This window comes from Hyaena hyaena, unplaced genomic scaffold, assembly GCF_003009895.1.
Source record: "Hyaena hyaena isolate Hyena2069 unplaced genomic scaffold, ASM300989v1 scaffold_34, whole genome shotgun sequence".
Classification (NCBI taxonomy): Eukaryota; Metazoa; Chordata; class Mammalia; order Carnivora; family Hyaenidae; genus Hyaena; species Hyaena hyaena.
This window is the reverse complement of record NW_024080665.1, coordinates 4,799,757-4,822,212: the sequence shown is the minus strand read 5'-3', so window position 1 is coordinate 4,822,212 and position 22,456 is coordinate 4,799,757. Positions and strand designations below refer to the sequence as shown.

At 50.4% G+C, this 22,456-nt stretch overlaps 1 protein-coding gene across 1 annotated transcript in view; it reads left to right on the top strand.

Moving 5' to 3' along the window:
- The window catches only part of TENM4 (teneurin transmembrane protein 4), a 387,326-nt gene extending 366,647 nt beyond the window's left edge, over positions 1-20,679 (top strand). The window contains exons 30-33 of the mRNA XM_039228710.1: positions 2,796-3,092; positions 4,525-6,139; positions 12,156-12,298; positions 15,153-20,679. Coding sequence (XP_039084641.1) covers positions 2,796-3,092; positions 4,525-6,139; positions 12,156-12,298; positions 15,153-15,911 — 2,814 coding nt within the window. The 3' untranslated portion in view covers positions 15,912-20,679. The remainder of the gene's footprint in view (positions 1-2,795; positions 3,093-4,524; positions 6,140-12,155; positions 12,299-15,152) is intronic.
- Positions 20,680-22,456: the final 1,777 nt, after the last annotated feature.

Genomic DNA, 22,456 nt, shown 5'->3' with positions numbered 1-22,456 from the left:
TAATATCTACCAGAATTCAGCTTAGCTCTTTGAATTCAGCTTAGCTCTTTGGAAGCTAAGCCGCAGTCCCCTTACTAAATGAGCAAAACGACCCCCCACCCCAGCTGTCCCTGCCGCCGGTGGGTTGGCATCTGTGGTCTGGCGTTTCGGGGTGCTTTTCAGTTTGTGGATTCCCCGAACCAGCCCCTTCCCTGCCTCACTTCCCATGTTTGTTACTCCTGGCCCACCCATTGCCCCGCTTCTTTCCCTCCAGCTTTAGAAAGGAAGGTGACCGGGAGAGTGAAAGGGAAGAAACTAGCCCTGGCTCTGAGCACAGCTCCGTGCACACCCCTGGTGCTCTATAGGCTCTTGCCGGGCTGAAGGGATGCAGAGACCTGAGCAAGATGCTCCTGAGTGCTAAAAGCTATGGCAGCGTCTTCCTTCCACACAGCCAGGGCTGTCTTGACGTAGCCAATAGCACACAACCCAGAAAACCAGCCTTCCTGTGCCTCCTCAGCAGCCTAGAACTCTAGCAGAAATCCAGTGTGGGAAAGAGCCTTCCACTAGTTCCCTGAGGAAGGCCTTAGGTGTGTTTGTTCTCTGTGGCCCGCCACCATCTGCAGCCTCGCCAGACCCCCTGTCTGAGTTCTCCCGGAGCCCCCACACCTGCGGCAGTGTGCTAAATGGAAAGTTTGACCTTGGTTTGATTCCTGCCCGGGCCTGGTGTGTAGCCCCGAGCAACACCTCTGAGTCTCAGGCTCCTCTGCAGAAACAAGATAATATATTCTAAGTACCTAGCCCAGTGCTGGTAGACCCCAGGTGCTCAATAAATGGCAGCGATTAGTGCTATTAGGATTTCCTCTCTGTGGTGTGAACTGGACCAAAAGTTTCCCAGGCTTTAATTGGTCCCTCTCCCCACCTGAGATTAACGGTGCTCCAGTTGGGTGGCCACATCTCTGTGTCCTCCCAAAATAAATGGCCACCCACAGGGGCAGCATGTGGAATTAGAATGTTATCCGGGTGCGCCTCCCCATAATGGAGCTCATTTTTTATACAACTGGGAACTTTTTTAATAAAGAAAGATGTAAAATAATCTCATTGCTGCCAGTGCCAAGCACAGGAAGCATTAGGCAGTTCCCCAGTGAGCTGCTTAATTCAATTTTATTAATTTTGCCACAGAGGTATAGCTCGCCTTTCCCAGGGGTCCTCCAGAGGTTGCGGGGGGCAGCTGGCTGGGTGGCAGCTCCTTAGGAGAGTCGCAGGGGACCCTGCAAACGATGCCTTAAAATGGCTCCCATCATTGTTGGTTGTGCAGACCCTGAATCTTCTTTGTGCTCTAGGCAAAGAACACAGCTCCTGTCTCCAGCGCCTCCGATTTTTCACAGGAATTGTCTGCCACACTGCTTTTGCTCTGCAATTGTATTTGATTACCCCTGGGAAGGCAACCTTATTATAACCAGGCCATTCACAGCTAAAGTTGTCCCAGCATCATCATTATAAATCCTTATTTTCAAGGTTTGAGAATTTGTTTGGAGAAAAAGGGAGACACACGTGTCTCTACGTTCTCTGAGAACAAGATCATTTGCCGCCATTTAATGGAAATACCTGCATTCATTAATTCAGTATCTTCTGTATGCCCAGAACTCCATGTGGTAATTTACTTAGGCTTCTTCAGACCTCACAGTAGCCCTGTTGGTTCACAGAGGAAGAAATCGAGACTCAGAGAGGGAATGGCATTTGCCCAAGATCACACAGAAAAGTTGGTCATGGAATTGACGCTGGAATCCTGGCCTTCATTCCTAGACCTGAGTCCTTTTTACTACCTGGGGTCCCTAGAGGGCTTTTCATTACCTCAGTCCACATGTGACAGGTTTTGTATCACGTGACCTACATTGTCTACTTTCCTCTTGTGTTTTCCTTACTACTTGTCACATGTAACCAGTGACCAATGGAAGAGTCAGAAAATGTGCCCAAATGCCCCGTAAGGCCATGTGCCAACTAGAAGGGACACAGCATTTTAGCTTCCGAGTACCTGGTAGTGTTTCAGAGGCAATTGATGCCTAAGGGGTGGATCCAAATACAGAAGTAGGCCTCCAAGTATATATATTTTTTTTTAATATTTTTATTTATTTCTAGGAGAGAGAGAGAGACAGCATGAGCAGGGGAGGGTCAGAGAGAGAGAGAGATACAGACTCCGAAATAGGCTCTAGGCTCCGAGCTGGCAGTCAGCACAGAGCCCGACGCAGGGCTCGAACCCACGAACCGCGAGATCATGACCTAAGCGAAAGTCGAACGCTTAACCGACTAAGCCACCCAGGTGCCCCCCAAGTATATTCTTTATTAAACTGTGAGAAACCCTAACTTACCTCTACCCTTTCAGGAGCCCTGTATTCCTGGCTCTGGAAGGAAATTGAATTGTGTGCTGACCCGGTCTGGTGAGTATAGCTCACCTTTCCCAGGGGTCCTAGCAAAAGGATCTAGGCCCACTTGGCCTCTCCCTTTCTATGAGAGAGTCAAGAAGGAGCTGCTTTTTTGTCCTCATTAGTAGTATGATGTTAGGATATCACACAGATCGTCTTCAGGACCAGCTAGTATTTGCTCACAGTACCTGCACTGTCTGTATTCTCACAACAGCCCTATGTAATTGGCATTCTCATTATACAGATGAAGAAGCTTCATAGAACTGGCAGGTGGCAGAGCCAGGACCCAAACCCTGTCTGTTGACACCCATGACCTGTGCTGCCTCCTCTACTCAGGACCTTCTCACATCGAAGTTTTCAACATCCAGATTAACTCTGTCTTTCCTCCTACTCCAGGTTCACAATCGGAACCTCCTGTCCCTGGACTTTGACCGCGTGACCCGCACAGAGAAGATCTATGATGACCACCGCAAGTTCACCCTCCGGATCCTGTACGACCAGGCAGGGCGGCCCAGCCTCTGGTCACCCAGCAGCAGGCTGAATGGTGTCAATGTGACATACTCCCCGGGGGGCCATATCGCCGGCGTCCAGAGAGGCATCATGTCCGAGAGGATGGAATACGACCAGGCGGGTCGCATCACATCCAGGATCTTCGCTGATGGGAAGACATGGAGCTACACATACTTAGAGAAGGCAGGTGTCCGTCTCCCCCATCACTGGCCTTGCCATTTAGAAGGCCACTGTGTCATGGCTCAACCCATGGCCAGGCCCAGCCTGCTGCCCTCAGTGGGATAGATTGGACCCACATGGTCTCCTAAAGAAAATGTTCAGAAAAATCTGTAGTATAGTGCTGAGGAGCCCCAGAGGCATCTGGGTGGATCGTGCTGATGGCATGGGAGGGGGTCCTGGGGCAGGAGAATGTGAAAGCCCCACATGAGAGACTGGAGCTGGGGTCAGGCCCAACACTGACTGGTCCTACAGAGCAGGACCGAGGGTCTGGACCCAGGCAGGGGTCTGCTCCCAGGTCTGGGGCACACAGTGTGACCTCATCACAGAGAATAGGGCAGAAGCCTAGGGATCAGTACTTAGGCAGGAGGTGATTAATCCTGAGCTGACAATGGTGGGCATGACCTTCATAAATCCCTTCTGCTTCAGGTCAGGATTTATTTCATCCCAGGAGCTTGGAATCAGAAAAGCCCTGAAAGTAAAAGTTGGTCCCCAGTTGGAGAAAATGGTAGCTTTGCTGCCTAGATGCCTCTAGGTCTGTTATCTGCTGACTTATTCCTGGAAACAAGCCTGCATTTCATGCTCTGGTTCTGGTACCCACATCTTTACTTTGTTTCTTGCTTGGGGTCACCTGTCCAGGGCCCAGGCTGTGCTTGCCCTGTGCTCAGTCTTCCCCACCCTATGCTGGGCGAGCATCTCCAGGCGCAGTGTTCTGTTCCTGGACACCTTGGGGGTTGTTCAACATAGTGGAGAACCCAACCCAAGGGGGAAAGAACTTTCCTGAGGCCGCACAATAAGCCCATTGTTAGGAATCAGGTTTCCCTGTGGCCATCATACCCCGCCCCAGCTCAGGGTGGGCGCATGACCTGTTCCTGCATAGAGCCTTAAATGCTCTCCTCAGATGCAGTCTGGATCCTGTGGGGCCACAGGGAGCCAAGAGAAGTTGTTCCGCAGGCAATAGACACTGTCAGGCTGTTTTAGGAAAGTCATTCCTGCTTGAGTAGGAACATGGATTTGAGAAGGAATCTAAAGCGAGGTAGCCAGGAGAGACCCTGTTGCAAATACTTCTAGCCAGTGCTCCCAACCTTTCTCACATAACCATCACCCACCAAAGTCATCATTTTTGTACCACACAAAGGGACAAACAGATAAGGCTGCTCACCATAGGAAGACAGATGGCCTGGATGCCAGGGCCAAGGGCTAAGAGAAATCCTTATCTTAGCCCATCTGTACCCCATGGCAGTATCCTATGGCACATTGCTTAGAAGGCTGTGGTTGGGGGCTAACTTAGGAGAACCACCAGTTTCCTGGCTTCCCATTCCTCTCCTTAAGTCTTCAGGGCACAGACTTCCCCTGCATGCGCTCCCCTGCTCTTACCTCTTTGTTCCGTTCCCTCCAGTCCATGGTGCTGCTCCTCCACAGCCAGAGACAGTACATCTTTGAGTTCGATAAGAACGACCGCCTTTCTTCCGTGACAATGCCCAACGTGGCCCGGCAGACGCTAGAGACCATTCGCTCAGTGGGCTACTACAGGAACATCTACCAGCCCCCTGAGGGCAATGCCTCAGTCATCCAGGACTTCACTGAGGACGGGCATCTCCTCCACACCTTCTACCTGGGCACCGGCCGCAGGGTCATTTACAAGTATGGCAAGCTGTCAAAACTAGCCGAGATGCTGTATGACACCACTAGGGTGAGCTTCACCTATGACGAGACGGCAGGCATGCTGAAGACCATCAACCTACAGAATGAGGGCTTCACCTGCACCATCCGCTACCGTCAAATTGGGCCTCTGATCGACCGCCAGATCTTCCGCTTCACCGAGGAAGGCATGGTCAATGCTCGTTTTGACTACAACTATGACAACAGTTTCCGGGTGACGAGCATGCAGGCCGTGATCAATGAGACCCCGCTGCCCATTGATCTCTATCGCTATGACGATGTGTCAGGCAAGACAGAGCAGTTTGGGAAGTTTGGTGTCATCTACTATGACATTAACCAGATCATCACTACGGCAGTCATGACCCACACCAAACACTTTGATGCGTATGGCCGGATGAAGGAAGTGCAATATGAGATTTTCCGCTCACTCATGTACTGGATGACCGTCCAGTATGATAACATGGGGCGAGTCGTGAAGAAGGAGCTGAAGGTGGGGCCCTATGCCAATACCACTCGCTACTCCTATGAGTACGACGCTGATGGCCAGCTACAGACGGTCTCTATCAATGACAAGCCGCTCTGGCGCTACAGCTATGACCTCAATGGGAACCTGCACTTACTGAGCCCTGGGAACAGTGCACGGCTCACCCCTCTAAGGTACGACCTCCGTGACCGCATCACTAGGCTGGGTGATGTGCAGTACAAGATGGATGAGGATGGCTTCCTGAGGCAGCGCGGCGGGGACGTCTTTGAGTACAACTCAGCTGGCCTGCTCATCAAGGCCTACAACCGAGCGGGTGGCTGGAGCGTCAGGTACCGCTACGACGGCCTGGGGCGGCGGGTGTCCAGCAAGAGTAGCCACAGCCACCACCTGCAGTTCTTCTATGCAGACCTGACCAACCCCACCAAGGTCACCCACCTTTATAACCACTCCAGCTCCGAGATCACATCCCTCTACTATGATCTGCAAGGGCACCTCTTTGCCATGGAGCTGAGCAGCGGTGATGAATTCTACATAGCTTGTGACAACATTGGGACCCCTCTTGCCGTCTTCAGTGGAACAGGTTTGATGATCAAGCAGATTCTGTACACGGCCTACGGAGAGATTTACATGGACACCAACCCCAACTTCCAGATCATCATCGGCTACCACGGTGGCCTCTATGATCCACTCACCAAGCTCATCCACATGGGCCGGCGGGATTACGATGTTCTGGCCGGTCGCTGGACGAGCCCAGACCACGAGTTGTGGAAGCACCTTACTAGCAGCAACATCATGCCTTTCAATCTCTACATGTTTAAAAACAACAACCCCATCAGCAACTCTCAGGACATCAAGTGCTTCATGACAGGTGAGGATTGGGGCTCATTCAGAGGACAAGACCCATGGTTGCTCTGGTCATCTGACCAGCTAGTCTTCCTTGAGAAGCTGATAGTTGGGTCACGGGAAACACGGGCTTTCCCTTAGCACAGCATTTGCCAAAGTGTATTTTAAGAAACACTAGTTGAGAGAAGTGCCCTGGAAAAACTGGTATTGGCATCAAACTGATTTGACAGGGTAACTACCATTCTTAAATTTTCATAATACATTGCAGCTTATGAAAGGCTCTGAGAAGTCCTCTTGTAAAGAGAACTGTTTAACACAGTTACCCACCATTTCTCAAACATCTGACCATGAAAGCCTTCTACCCACCATTTCTCAAACATTTGAGCATGAAACCCCTTTTTTTCACCATGAAATCCTAGTGTTTCACTGGATGCATCCTTGAGAATGCACTTTGGAAGTTTCTGACCCAGAGATCAGGCTGGCTATGTGTCCCCAATAAGGTGGGTGAAGGTAGAGCTAAAGAAAACAGAATCAGTTTTCTTATTCAGGATGATGTAATGGAAATTTCAGAATTTGGACACAACTGGTGAAGGATCCACCATTTCTAAGTTATGGACAGTCACAGAAATTACTTAACTTCCCTGAATTCCAGTTTCCTGACCTGCAAATTAAAGTTAGAGGGGGGTTGGGGCGCCTGGGTGGCTTAGTCGGTTGAGCGTCCGACTTTTGCTTAGGTCATGATCTCGCGGTTCGTGGGTTCGAGCCCCGCGTCGGGCTCTGTGCTGACTGCCAGCTCAGAGCCTGGAGCCTGTTTCAGTCTGTGACTCCCTCTCTCTCTGACCCTCCCCAGCTCGCGCTGTCTCTCTCTCCTAGAAATAAATAAAACATTTAAAAATAAATAAATAAATAAAGTTGGGGGGGGTGCCTGGGTGGCTCACTCAGTCAGTTAAGTGTCGAATTCTTGATCTCAATTCAGGTCTTGATCTCAGGGTTCTGAGTTCAAGCCCTGCCCTGGTCTCCACTCTGGGCATGAAGCCTACGTAAGTAAGTAAGTAAGTAAGTAAGTAAATAAATAAATAAATAAATAAATAAATAAATAAACGTTAAAATACCTACTGACCCTGATAAGTTTGCATATTGTAAATCCTAAAGCAACCACTAGAAAAGAAAACAGAGGCATAGCTGATTAGTCAGTAGTGGGAATAAAATGTAGACTAAAAAAATAATCCAAAGAGGGTAGTAAGAGGGGAGAAAGGGAGACAGATGGACAAGTAGGGAAAAAAAAAAAAAAACCTATCATGGGTCCCAGGGTGAAATGAGATACATTCTATAGCCTGCCTAGCACAGTGCCTACCTCATGTAAGTTTCCCTCACCTCCACCCTGACTTAAAAAGTGGGCTTTGTTTCCCACTACTATGAAACCAACTGGAATATAAATGCTCACACGTACCAGAAACGTCCAGCAGCCACAGTCCAGCCAGCAAAGCAGCCACTCCCAAGCGAGCCACAGAAGACCTCAGGGGTCAGGGCAGCTGTGGGGATTCAGGTCTAGATAAAACCAGCGCTGTTTATAAAAGAGAGTTTGGCATGAGCAAACATTGGGCACGCCCCAACTTGCAAACCTTCTCTTTCTCCTGTGACACAACCCTGCACCCTGTTTTAAGGCAGTTTCATTTTCCTTCAACAAGTGCCTCCTGGGTGCAGCCACTGTTTTTAGCCCCCAGGGGGAAAGGTAATCTCTGCCTTCCAGGAATTTATACTGCAAGGGGGAGACAGAAATCTGTGAGGGGCCCAGGATGAAGGTTTGCACTGATGGCTGTTGACACAGGACGCACGGCTAGCTGTGCCCAGGGAGTAGCCCATCCTTGAGGCCCACTTCAGAGTGGACGTTCCTCAGGTAATAGGGAGACAGGCAACCCATGCGGAGGGGACTGCATTTACGGAAGTGCAGAGAGGGCAACAGGTACAGCTCACATGAGTGCCCCGTAGGGATGTGGCTTCCTGGCCCCCAAACCCGGTGACCGGGTCTGACCCCACCGCTGCTGACACCCACTGGAAGATTCTTTCAGGGAAGAACTCCAGGTGGTCATGTCAAGAGCAGGCACCCCACGTGTGAGGAAGAAGAGTGGGCGCGGTGGTGGGCGGGTGCAATGAAAGTAGACTCCAGGCCTGTGGTGAACGGGAATAGCCCAGCAAGGTCTCACTACACTCAGCTTGCTGGCAGCCTGAGAAAACTTAACAGATGTAGAGGACATTTCCAATAGATCTGTCTGCATTAAGCACACCCCTGCCTCATCTTGCACTAAGTTTCTTTGAGGTATCTTGGCAGGTTACTATAGCTGGAAAAAAAAAAAGAAAAACGGTGCAGAAAAACATTTTGCTACTACAAACCAAGATCCCACTGATTCTCACTAAACCTTTCAGCTCCCATGCCAGCTACGTCCAACTTCACTCACATCCAGCAACAACACCAATAAAAAGAGCATATACTCAGGGCGCCTGGGTGGCTCAGTCAGTTGAGCATCTAACTACAGCTCAGGTCGTGATATTGCGGTTTGTGAGTTTGAGTCCTGCATCAGGCTCTGTACTGACAGCTCAGAGCCCGGGGTCTGCTTCAGAGTCTGTGTCTCCCTCTTTGTCTGCCTCTCCCCACCTCATACTCTGTCTCTGTCTGCATCTCAATGATAAATAAATGTTAAAAAAGTTTAAAAATAAAGAGCATTCACTCCAACTGGGTGGGCTTAGGTCACATGGCAACCCTTGAACCAAGCACTGTGGCTGGGAGGGAAAGTGTACTGACTGGCTTTGCCAAGGTCACATGTTCCATTGCTGAACCTTGAGGTGGAGTCAGCCTCCCTAAAACTCCACAGGGACCCCAAAAGGAAAGAGAAGGCAGAATGGGATGTTAGGAAGGCAACCAAAAAATGTCCACCGTGGCTACGTCCCAAACACTATTCACTAATCCTTGTCTGAAGCCTGTGAGATGGGGTCACTGACCTCATTCTCCGAGGAGAAAAGCGAAGGTCAGAGCCGTAAAGTAAGTGACCCACTGAGAGGTGGCAGGGCTGGGGGTAGAACTCTGCTCTGACTCCAGAATCCTCATTCTTGGAATGAAATTCACTCTGTAATGTGCCCACATAAAAAAGGATTATTATTCATCACTGTCCCAGGTGGCCATACCAACACCTGGGGCAGATGGATAAAGAGGGCTTTTTATTTTATTTATTTTTTTAATTATAATTTATTGTCAAGTTGGTTTCCATATAACACCTACTGCTGATCCCAGCAAGTGTCCTCTCCATGCCCATCACTCATTTTAAGAGGAGCTTTTTAATTTGAGGGAAATGTCCTGCTCTGATGTCATAAAAAGGAAGAATAAAATTCCCAACTCTTCATAGAAGTGCCGTAGGAAAAAAAAAGACAATGAATAAATCAATTTTCAGCATTTTCCCTAAAGGCATGATGAGAAAGGTTCCTACCTTCCATCACTTATAATTAAGGCCCAGCCCTCTTTACAACCCCCTACTTTTCTGGGAATCTGCAGTATTCCTGATAGAAGTTTTTCTTTCCAACTACAAATTCAGATGCAAGTTCTCAGCCTTGGGCAAAATGGCTTCATAGGGGATTTCCCCCCCTGTTCTGTTTGTTTTAATTTCCTAAAAAACCATCTGCCGTGATGCATAGAATCAGAGTTCTCAAAAACTCAGTGAAGAAAGGGACTTTAGAGGATGGTAGCCCAAGTCCCTCATGCTCCAGATGAGGAAATGGAGGTCCAGGGATATGGGGCCCTAGGTTTGAAGAAGCACAGAAAACCTTCTATGAGCCAGAAACCGAGCTAGACACTTTAGACTGTAGGAAACCCAGTCATTTGTGTAACAAGCTTAGAACGGTAGCTCTTCTATGATGCCTGCGTAAAGTGGTCACACCATTAGTGTTCTTCTCCGTGGCCTGGTGAAAACCACTTCTACCAGCAGTTTGTAGACAGGGAAACTAAACCTCAGAGAGGGTAAGGAAACAGTCCAAGTTCACACAGTCCGCAAGTTGGGGAGCCTGAATTTGAACCTGGGTTTCATCTTGCCTCACCATGTTCTTTCCCTTCCACGACCTTTCTAGAGGTAGAACCTGGGTTTCTATATTGTCCTTCCTCCCTTCTTCCACCCCAGTGCCTCCAGGTTTCACACCCAAGAGAGGGGCTCCGGGGCATCCAAAAAACAAAAACATACAGAAAACAAAGGCAAACTTGTGGTTCTTGAATGGGAAGACAGCACAGGATGCAGCGGTGGCAGGGACATAGCTGTCAACCCCCAAAGGACATCCCCATCACTGGGATGGCCTCAGCGGGTGGTAGGGGAAGACAGTGCCACCAATGCCGGGGCCCTAAACAGGGCCTCCCTGATCAGAGACATGTCTCCTTTGGAGGAACTCAAAAGCAGGCCTTGATGCCCCTAGCCTGGGACTGCCAGCTTGAGGCTCACCTCCGAACCCCACCCTCCCCAGACTTTGGATTCTGAGTCTCTGCTCAACAAATACTTTAGCATCTAACACTTCCCCTTCTCAAGGAAGGCCAAGCCACGCTGGGACACAGGCTGGCTGTCAGTCTCCTGTAGGCTCCCGGCCAACTGCTGTCTGCCATCCCAGGCTTTTCCTGCGCTAGCCACAGCTTCTCTCTCCGGTTCTCTCTCTGCCTGGCTGAACTGCTCTCTGCTTACCCGACCACTCCCTGCACTCCCCTCCCCTCTCCAGGCCTTGCCTTGCACAATGGTCTTTGCCTGAAATGCCCCCTTCATCTCTGCTGAAGCCTGACAAAATGTACACAGCTTCCAGTGTCTGCCTTAAAGGCCACCTTCTTCGTGAAGACTTGTCAGCCTGTCCAACTGAAAGACTCCTGCCCTCCTCTCATCTTTTCTCTGGTGCCAAAGTTTTGCATGCCTGTGTGTCATCTCCCCTTCGGGGTTCTGAGTGCTCAGAGTGAGCGTCAGTATAACACAGTCCTGGGCACCTGAAAGGCTCTCAGCAACACTGGGCCGAGTGTTAGCACGTTATCCATCCTCTTTCTTTACCTTAGTCTTGGCTTCCTGATTCTGTCCTCAGTGAGCCAAAGGCTCATGGAAAAGTCCTGCCTGCCCCTATACCTAACATTCTATAATTAGTAACCCCCCTAGGAATGTTATAAAAATCAATGAAACCAATGCCTATGAGGCTAGATCCTCAAGCCCACTATTTTTTTTTTAATATTTATTTATTTTGAGAGAGCACGTCTGTGAGTAGAGGAGGGGCAGAGAGAGAGAGAAACAGAGGATCCAAAGCGGGCTCTGAGAAGACAGCAGAGAACCTGATGCAAGGGCTCAAACTCATGAATGATGAGATCATGACCTGAGCCAAAGTCGGATGCTTAACCAACTGAGCCACCCAGGTGTCCCCTCAAGCCCAGTACTGCAGATTGGAAAATGAAGGTACAGGGAGGTTAAATGACTTCCTTAGCATCACTTCCCAGAGTAAATGAAAGGTAGGCTGGGAGGAGGGGGACCTCTGATGTTTGGTGGAGGCCACCTCACCACTTAGGAGAGGAGGGAGGGCTTGTTTTTAAATGAATTTTCTTTTTGAAAATCATTCATTTAAATCTTTCCTTTGGGCGGGGTTGTTCTCTGCAAGTATTTCCTTCTAATGCTGGGTGTGGGTGTGCAGGGCGGGGCGGCTTCATCCGCCCATCCCTGTCCCCGGCTGTGGCTGTGAAGCCAAAGGCCCCAGGGGTTAAGTGACAGAAAGGGGAATCTGGAAACAGGTTCTACTGAAGTCACAGCTCTCTTAGGTACATATCCAGGAGGGGACACCGGGTCCAGAGAGTACATGAGGCTTTAATAACCATGAAACAGTTTTCTAAAGTGTTTGTAGCAGCTGATGCCCCACCTGCGACGCTCCACACCCTCACCCCCCATGGCTGCCTCACTCTAGGCCACTTTATGAAAATTCATGAAGTGGCCATATGTCCCCTCTGAGATCCACTCACTCCACGAGGACATTTCTGCCTCTCTCCTACCCAGATGTCAACAGCTGGCTCCTCACCTTTGGATTCCAGTTGCACAATGTGATTCCTGGCTACCCCAAGCCAGACATGGACGCCATGGAGCCATCCTATGAGCTGGTCCACACGCAGATGAAGACTCAGGAATGGGACAACAGCAAGGTAATCTGCGCCCGCCCGGCCGCCCACCCTCAGGCCAGGCAGATGTTACAGGAGCGGCTCCCACAGAGCTTTGCAGGAAAGTGTGGGCCCCTGACGGAAACTGGATGGGGTGCAGCCACCGGAAACCATCCAGCAAATCTGTAGTCACCACTGCAGGCCACTGTGGGCCCAGCTGTAGCAGCGCACGGACCCCCACTAGCTCTGTTAAGTTTCCTCTGTTTCGTGGAGTTTGGAGTTCCACAAAAACAGTGAGCCTTTGTCACCGCCCAGAGCAAAAGGGCAAGGAGGGAAGGTGTGTTCGATTATAAGTGTGACATTTTTTGAGCACCTCCGTGCACCTGCACTCGCCAGAGGTGTTCTACACAAGCTAACTCACACGTATCCCCTGGCATTACTGTTGGCATTTTACACATTTAATGCCTGAGGCTTCGCAGTGCCACACAGGCAAGGAAGGGCTAGCCTGGGATTCAAACCCAGATCTGTCTGTAGGCATTCAAAAAATGTTACCTTCTCTTGTGTGCCTTTTATGACCCAGTTTTAAAGACTCACAGATTTAAACAGCTGTTAAAGCCCTTAAAAACTGTTGTACCCCACCCCTCACTTCAGGTGTCCTCTTCCCACCCCCCTCCCCCACTTCATAATACACGCACTAGGAGCTGGCTCTTCCGGGCCCCACAATGCACCCTATGAATGCAGGTGTGCATCAGGTGGAGACCAGGCCTAGGCATCCCAGTCCGGAGGGAAAGCAGGGTTATTAGCACACTGCTGACATCCAGAAACTTGCATGTCCGTGTGTCTCACTCCATGTGTCTTACTCCAGCCTGATTCCCTTTGCCCTCGGTTCAGCTGCCTCCATCCTCTAGACTCTGGAGAACATGATTCTGCACCCCTAGGCCCCGGTGGTAGCCTCTAGTCTCCTCTCTCAGAGCACTCTTCATACCTGTGTCCTCACTGCACTGTGACCCCCAAGAAGGCAAATATATCCTGAGTCTTCTTTGGTACCCAGTATACTGCCCTTTTGTTGAATGAGCAAATGGTTGAAAGAAGTGGACAACCCTGTGGGAATTAGGCATTTTTCCTCATTTTACAGATGAGGAGACCAGAGCTCAGAGAGAAACTTGCTCAAGGTCACTCAGCAGGAAAGGCAATGAGAACCCGGGGGTCTGACCACAAACCCTGGCCCCTTTCTGCTGTTCTCTAGCCATAACCCTGCCCTCTGCCTGACTCCAATCCCCATGGTCACACCCCTCCTCGTACCCCCCACCTGCTCCAGGCCAACCTGGCTGTGCCCCGGGCTGATTCCACAGCAGCCCTCCCCCCGCACCCCCCAACCCCCACCAGCTTCCCTTCTCCCGATGCAGAGCCCCGGTCTCTGACGGCCTGTTTGCCAACTTCGCCTGTCAATGAATTATTGATTTCTGCCCTTGGCAAGCATCGGAGATCTTTGTTGTTGAGCACTCCAGCTTTTGTGAAACTCTAGGAAATAATTGTTCACAGACAGGGTTCTATTAATTATAAAGAGGACTTAATTTCAGTGAGAAGCCGATGGGCCTGTTTCTAAAGCCATTTCCCTGAGTTGCTGGTTAGGCCCTGGAGCCTGCCCGAACCTGGCTTTACCAAGCTTCCATGCCCTGGGAGGGACTGGTAGGTGGTATGACACAGATACCGGGCCCAATCTGTCCCCCAAAGCAGCCAAGAGCAGCGGCATCTGAGGAGCCCCCGGGAAGCACTGTGGAGGCAGAGGCCCTCCTTGAAAATCATCCATAAACATGACAGAGAACGATAAGGCAGGGTAAGGGGGTCTATAGAAATCACCACTTTTCATCTTACTAAGCCGTCTTGCCAAGAACACATTTCTTGCCATTCATTCCTCCATCTTACATCGTCCCCTTCCTTATCCTCCACGTTCCAACTCAAGAATGTGTCTGCACTTGAACCCCACCTTCTCCACCTCATTCCTCCACCATCAGGCTGAGATGTTCTGAGCCTTGTTCACTGCTCCCTGATCTAGAGCCCTTGAAGCTGAGCCTCTACAATCAGACAGACCTGAGTTCTGTAAATATTAGGCTTAAATATTTACCAGTTGTACCAATGTGGGCTCATTACAACCTCTTAGAGACTTAGTTTTCTTGGATGTAAAATCAATAATAACAGTACCTACTATAGAAAGTTATTGTGGAAACCAAATGAGATACTGAATATGACTTATTTAGCTCAAAGACCAAGATCTGGGGGTGCCTGGGTGGCTCAGTCAGTTAAGTGCCCGACTTCGGCTCAGGTCATGATCTCACAGTTCATGGGCTTGAGCCCCATGTGAGGCTCCGTGCTGACAGCTCAGAGCCTGGAGTCTGCTTCAGATTCTGTATCTCCCTCTCTCTCTGACCCTCCCCTGCTCACACTCTCTCTTTCTCTCTCTCTCAGAAATAAATAAAAAACATTAAAAAATTTTTTTATAAAAAAAGACCAAGATCTGTTAGCTAGTTATTACTACTGCTTCTCTTAGACCATCAGTTATGACATTTGGTGATAGTTACCTGCTGTCACATCTCTTTCTGTCCTAAATGACAGGTTCCTCAAGAGCAGGAATGATGTCTGATTCTTTGGTGTCTCTCCAGTGCCCAGAAAAAGACCTGGCACAGAGTAGATGCTTGCTGAAGAGTTTCTTAATGGAAGGATGGGTGAATGCATAGATAAAGGACAGCAGATGTTCTGGTGGTCAGCAGTAGAGCTAGATGCTACAGGTTAATAAATTTGTATGATTTGACTTAGTTATGGGGGCTGACTCTTCAGGCTCTTAGGGGAGAGGTTCCCCCCTTTGTCTCATTGCTTCCTTCTCTCTCTCCTCCCCCATCAGTCTATCCTCGGGGTACAGTGTGAGGTGCAGAAGCAGCTCAAGGCCTTTGTCACCCTAGAACGTTTTGACCAGCTCTACGGCTCCACAATCACCAGCTGCCAACAGGCCCCAGAGACAAAGAAGTTTGCATCCAGTGGCTCAGTCTTTGGCAAGGGGGTCAAGTTTGCCTTGAAGGATGGCCGAGTGACCACAGACATTATCAGTGTGGCCAATGAGGACGGGCGGAGGGTTGCCGCCATCTTGAACAATGCCCACTACCTGGAGAACCTGCACTTCACCATTGATGGGGTGGACACGCACTACTTTGTGAAACCAGGGCCCTCCGAAGGCGACCTGGCCATCCTGGGCCTCAGTGGGGGGCGGCGAACCCTGGAGAACGGGGTCAATGTCACCGTGTCCCAGATCAACACAATGATCAATGGCAGGACTAGACGCTACACAGACATCCAGCTCCAATACGGGCCACTGTGCTTGAGCACTCGCTACGGGACCACATTGGATGAGGAGAAGGCGCGGGTGCTGGAGCTGGCCCGGCAGAGAGCCGTGAGCCAGGCGTGGGCCCGCGAGCAGCAGCGACTCCGGGAAGGGGAGGAAGGCCTGCGGGCCTGGACAGAGGGGGAAAAGCAGCAGGCGCTGAACACAGGGCGGGTTCAAGGCTACGACGGCTTCTTCGTGATCTCCGTGGAGCAGTACCCGGAACTGTCAGACAGCGCCAACAACATCCACTTCATGAGACAGAGCGAGATGGGCCGGAGGTGACAGAGAGGACCACGGCCTGCACTTCTTGCCAAAGACAGCTACTCTTTCGTGGCCACGCACCTGACTGTGTTGTACTTTAAAAAAAAAAAAAAAAAAAATCCTTTTTTTAACAAGTGCAGAAAACACACACACACACACACACACACACACACAAGATACTGGTTGCATTGTAACTCATGCAACATCCTTTTTTTTAAGAAAAGAAAAACACAGATTTGGCCTTCACACATTTTTTGCAAAGAACAGAAGGTATTTTTTTCTGTAGTGTGATCACAATGAAAACTTTATTGTCCTTTGTTCCCTTTCTCCCTGAGGAGCTGTCCTTGTTGTTGGGGTACATTTCTCCTCACTGAGACACCTCTCCTGAGCTGTGTCCTTGTCTGTCCCTAGCTACCCGGTGTGATGTGAGACACAACTGTCTGTGCTGACTTGTCTCATGTGCAACCCTTTCTTCCATGGGGGTCGGGCAGGAGTGAGTGGTGCAGAGAGTAACGGGCTAGTACCGAACTTCCAAGGGGGCCTGAAAGGAGGGTCTGCAGGGCCTGAGGACTTTTGGCTCAGCTCCCACAGACGAGTGGTGGCTTGTGACTCACCATGTTCTGTGCCTCTGGAGGACCACAGATGTCTTCATCTTACGCTGGGGAATTGCGTGATACCATCCAGCACCTTTTCCTAGCTGCCCCAAACTCCTGTCCGAGCTTTATATTTTGATGCTAAATGAAACCCCCTACCCCTTTTGCGAATCCTATGTGGTTGTTGGTGCCACTCCCATGCTGGGATGGAGAAAGTGTCCCCCAGTCCCTTCCCCCAGTCTGGTGACATAACATCCTGGGGCTGAGCCTCACCCTCCTGTAGGGCCAGAGGCACCCAGGATGTCCGTGGTTGGTGGGTCTTCCCGTGATGTTCCTTATTATTCATCTCTCTCTCCCAGAGTCAGATGCGAGAACCGGCAAGCCTTCCACGTGAGCACAAGGTCCAGGGAGGGGCAGGCCACCCATGGCCAAAGGATGGCAGTGGCGGCAAGGGTGAACCAGCCTGCCTTCCTGGGTGAACCTCTCTCCCCATGACCGTGGGTATCTTCCCTCCACTGCTCAGCTCCACCGCTGAGAGACAGGAGTGTGGAGAGGGGTGCCTGGTGGCCTCCGATTCTGGAAAGATGCTTATGAAGAAGTCAGCCAAAGAGAGGAAGGCGTAAGCCAAGCGGCTTCTAACCAGCTCCTGAAGGCTCCTCTGCCTCCCATACACGAGCCAGTAAGCACAGCTGGGAGGCAGCAGGGTAGGCGTTCAGCAAACTCCTTCTGTGAAGTTCTTCTAAGACAGCTTCCCCTCTGGAGGAGTCCATCCAGTGTTTTAAAGAGAGACTGAGGAGAAAGGAGGAAAGAGCTAATCTGGTGTGGCCTGGCAGGGTCATCCGACCCCCTCCCCCACCCCCACCCTGCCGCCCCAGGATTGGGACCCGTTCCTGAGGCCGATACCCACAGATCAGAGTGGCCGGGCTACAGCTGTCCCTGTGAAGACCATGCCTGAGGTCACTGGGAAGAGGCATACGCCCTCTCACCCTCTCGGGAGTGGGCACCACCGTCCCCTGGAGGGCAGGCCCACGGTGAGGTGGCAGCTAACAGGCTAGGGAAGCATTGAGGGGAGGGGACATTTGCAGCCAGAGCGAGGAGCTCCTTGCTCCTGGTTCATCTGCCTAATTACCATCGTCATTACCACTCACCGGAGGTTCTGGGAGACCAGGAGGAGAAGCCAAATGCTTCCTTTTGAGCTGGGCTTCTTAGAAAATGGGACTTTTATGGGTTACATTTACATTAAGTGTGGAAAATGAATTTGGAGTCTGAGCTATCCCCCGTGGAAACCTCGTTGGACTGATAAGCTCATGGCACCTTTATAGCCTTACACACAGAGTCTTCAGAATATTACACGAGTTAATGAAACCAAGAAGGTCTTTGCTGCGTGAGAACCGGAGCAGCGTGTGGCCCGGGTTCTGCCTGGCAGAGGGAGGCGCCCACTGCTTCTCGGGAGAGGAGGTTTCGCCTTACGTCATCCCACTGGGATGAGAGGATGTTTCGCTAAGTGCTCTTCCTGTTTCCAAAAAAAGTCACACTGCTGCGACCGCGCACCTTGGCCCGTTTGTCCATTGGTTGCCCGGTGCCTCTGAGTGCAGAGCTCCACCGAGTCAGATGCAGTATTCCTCGGGCCCGCCGTGCGTGCTCCCTGGGAGCTGGTGGTGGACTCCCATCTGGCAGGATCATTCTTGGGTGGGATGGAAAGCAGTTTGGCCTGAAGAACACATGTTTCTTTGTTTTTTAATCCAAAGTAGACTTATGCCTCTCAAAACATACTCTTGATACAAGGAGCCCGTGGGTGAAGCTCTCCTGCCCATTAGCCTAGCTGAGCAGTTCTATCTTGGCTGCCTGACATCAGTCAAGACCTGCTGGGGACATCTACTTGAAGGTCAGAGCCAACACGAGAGCCAAGGGAATCCTCTCCCTACACCGTCCCCACCCTCTGAACCCTCCACCACCACCTCCCACCAAAGTAATAGGATGGACTTTTAAAGATCAAAAACACAGAATTACTGCATATTCCTTAACGTTTTGCCTTTCCTGGGCTACACACCACCAAGGAGGCCCGGCGTCTGTGCCAGGAGAAACTGAAGCATTCTTTCTTTAGAGGAAAGATCTCAGGTGTTGGTGTAGGCAGCATCATGCACTGCGGTTTCACACTGATACTGTTGCTCCAGGACATGGCGCTTCTGGCCTTGGCCTTTCAGAGTGGGCTTCCAGTAGGGCTGGCAGGTGACATGGTGCCTGCCGTCTCATTTTGTCCTTCTGCTGAGACCAGCAGCCCCAATCTTGCAGCAAGAGTGAGTCTGAAGGCATAAACCAGAGTTGCCCATGCTCACTGAGTGGCCTCCAAACATCAAATCCCACCCTCAATGGCACCTGTCCTTTTAGCACTAAATCACTCAAATGTGTCCATTTCTTGAAGGAACCAGCCTTGCCTCACTGGCCCAAGTTCATGGTCCTTCAGGATCTCGCCTTCTGTGCCCTAGCAAAGGGTTGGTTTTGGAAGAGTTCCTGCCTTCTCCCCTGCCTTCCACAGGTACCATCGGCCCCTGATCCTCAGCCCCTCTGCCATTGCTTTAAACAGGACTTATTCCTCAGCTCTATTTTTCATAGGATGAGATTCCCTTTTTTTTTTTCTTTTTACCCACCGTCCAGACAGACATCATCGGAGGGCGGAGCTATGACAAGGGGATGAAAGGAAAGAAACGCTGTGGTAAATTACACCTGTATCAGCCCCTGGTGCTTGACTCTCAGAATTGTTGGCTGAGAGCCCAAAGAACAGCCCAGTACCCGATTTCTACCTAGGGATAGAGAATTTGAAACAGTCCCTAGGAGACTGACCAGAAGTTGAGGATGGTTCCAATAATCAGGATAGGGTGGGGCAGAAGCAGAAGGTGATGGCGAGGAAAAGGAAGGTAATGCTGGGCAGTGTTTTCATAGACCCATAACAAGGAATCACATTTGTGTGAAAAAAAGTTATTAAGGACCTTTTCAGCTGTGACTTGTAAGTACCACCTTTATAGGTGGCAGTTTCCATTATGCAAAGAGCAGGCTTTTGATGTGAAATCTTAGAATGCAGTTTCACATCTGCAGCCTCGTATTCTTGGTTGCCACAAGGTGAGGGCAAGGTGTTGAGCTTGGGACCGAGGAGGAAGAGCTCACCAGGCCTCAGCAGGATCCTGGGCTTTGGGGTTTGACATCCCTGGTGCTCAAAGTCGGATCAATTCTCCATTCCTCGTAGCAGCCACTAAGCCCAGTCCATGCCTTCTGGTCCTGAGTTGGGCCTGCTTCCTGAGAGGTCCCAGAGAGAACCCAGTCTCCTCTTTCTGTTGGGATCCTCTTAAGGATTATCATTCTGTTGGGAGCCCTCCACTTAAGGCTCCTAATTCCCAGCTAGGTTTATACACTTGTCTATATTTTATTGGAAGGGAGGGGATTAAAAGAAAGAACTCTGTAGTTCAAGACCCTTTCATTTAACCTTCAAAAAACAGCAAACTCATTTTAAAGACTCATTGCTCAGGTGATAGAAACTTTATCCTCTCCAACCTTTACATTCTCGAAAACCAGCCCTGTGTACTTGACCGCCCCAGACAGCGGTGAGCTCTTAGGTTTTATCATGAATGTGGAAGATCAGAGTGGGGGGAGGCCTGAGGGGGGCTCATGTTGGGTTTCTTACCCCTTCTGGAATGCCAAAGGCATGACACTAGGTGACTTCTCGGTCCCCAAGAACATGTGATTGATTTTGAGGGCCAACTGTCAATGGAGAACCAGCCCTCAGGCAGGCTCAGCCATCCTGGCAGGAGCTGGGTCACAGATGTCTGGTGGGGCCCGGCAACCCTGGATTCACCCAGCACCAGAATCCCACTTTGCTAAACCCGCCTGTTCTTGAACACTTCTGAACCCGCAGCTTTGGCAAAAGGACTGTCCCAAGCTGCCTTTGGACGACCAACACTGGAGACTCTGGCCTTACCATGTGGAAATAGTTTTCCTGAAGTCTGGAACTAATTTTGAAAAGTTTTTTTCTCAACACTTTTGTGTTTCTAACACTGTATTCTTGACTGTGTAAATACCGACAAGGCTGTAAATAAATGCAGATGTAGATACCTTCTAGAAAAAGAAAAAAAAGGCATAAAAACAAAACCAGAAGTGATTCCGTGTAGCCTTCGTTGACAAATAAAAGAATATTTTGTGTTTAAGGTGTCTGGTGGCCTTTGTTCAGAGAGTAGTGACTGCCTGAGCTGGTCCCCTGAGTTTGCACTTCTGGATACTGCCCATCTCAGGATGACCTGAAAACTCGGGTCCTTGGCCCCAGAGTGCCTTGTAAGCCGCCGTCGACGTGGCACATGTCTTAGGCATTTCCTGAGGCCACACAACCCTGGGGCTTAGCCTCACAAATGTCAAAGTACCCCTGACATTGGGCTATGTCCCCCCTCCCCCCCAAGCTGATGTCTTCACTGGCCTCAGGGACAGAATCCAAGGGGCCAGACAACCCAACACTGCAATGAAGAAAGAACCACTGGGCACAGAGTCATCTCCTATGCCACAAGCTGTACTTTGTTTTTTAATGTTTACTTATTTTTGAGAGAGAGCATAAGCAGGGGAGAGGCAGAGAGAGAGGGTGGAGAAGATCCAAAGCAGGCTCTGTGCTGACAGCAGAGAGCCCGATGTGGAGCTTGAACTCAGGAACCATGAGATCATGACCCTAGCTGAAGTCAGATGCCTAACTGACTGAGCCACTCAGGCGCCCCATACTTTTGAAAATAAATGAATGCATAGTCCTCTTGCAAACTCTTGGGGGGGAAATTCTTTTAGCATTTTCCCATTTCCCTTGTGTGTTCTTAATGTATCTTTAAAAATTAAAAATTAAGGTAGCCATAATCACAGCATACAGGTAGTTTCTCACCTTGTTTTCTCACTTAACCTCACATTTAACCTCTCAGCTCTAGAAGTCCGAGATGACAGCTGGTCACTTCAGAAAGGACATGTGCTAAGCCCAGCTCCCTGGTGTGAATGGCAGACCTTATGAAAATTCAAGTAATGGAGCAGAGGAGTAAGAGCAAGCCCCCCTGCCCTTGCCGGTACCCACAGCACTGGCTCAGCACCAGGCCCTCTGGGAAGCTCCAGGCCCCTCCCTTCCCCCCAGACAACTGCTGGCTCTCCAGGACTGCCCCCCAGACTATCACTCTGCTGAAGTCCCAGAAGGCACCTGAAGGGGTAGGGAAAACCCTACTCCACTTTGGGAGTCAGGCCAACCTGGGTGCAGAACTTGGTTCCAGCACTTACTGAGGGACCTCAGCAAATCTTTTAATCCTTGTAAGCCTTGGTCTTCCATCTCTAATGCAGGTATGATGATGCATACACCTCAGAGGACAGGGTGTGCAATGAGGTACAATACTCACAGTGCAACGCACTTTCTCCCAGGTAAGTTTTCTACCGCACACTCCTCTCTCCCCAGCCCCCGCCCCCACGCCCACCTACCTAATGAAGTCCGCTACTCTTCCCACTACACTAGTGCTTCTCAACCTTGGGCCTGCATCAGATTCGCCTGCAGGGCTCATCAAAACAGACGACTCCTCCCTGCCGCCTCCCAGCCATAATTTCTGAATCAGTGGGGGGCCCGTGAGTGGCTCCGTCGGTTAAGCATCAGATTTCAGCTCAAGGCATGAACTTAGTTTGTGGGTTCAAGCCCCGCATCGGGCTCTGTGCTGACAGTCCAGAGCCTGGAGCCTGCTTGGGATTCTGTGTCTCCCTCTCTCCCCCTCCTCAACTCACGCTCTATGTCTCTCTCAAAAATGAATAAACGATAAAAAAATTTTTTTTTAATTCTGAATCAGTGGGTCTGAGACGGGGCCCATTAATTTCTATTTCTCACACCTTCCCAGGGCACAGTGATATCCCTTCATGCTCTGAGAACCAGGGCTGACTGCACAGTCCAGAGACCTGCCGCAGACACAGTACAGCAGGTGTATGAGC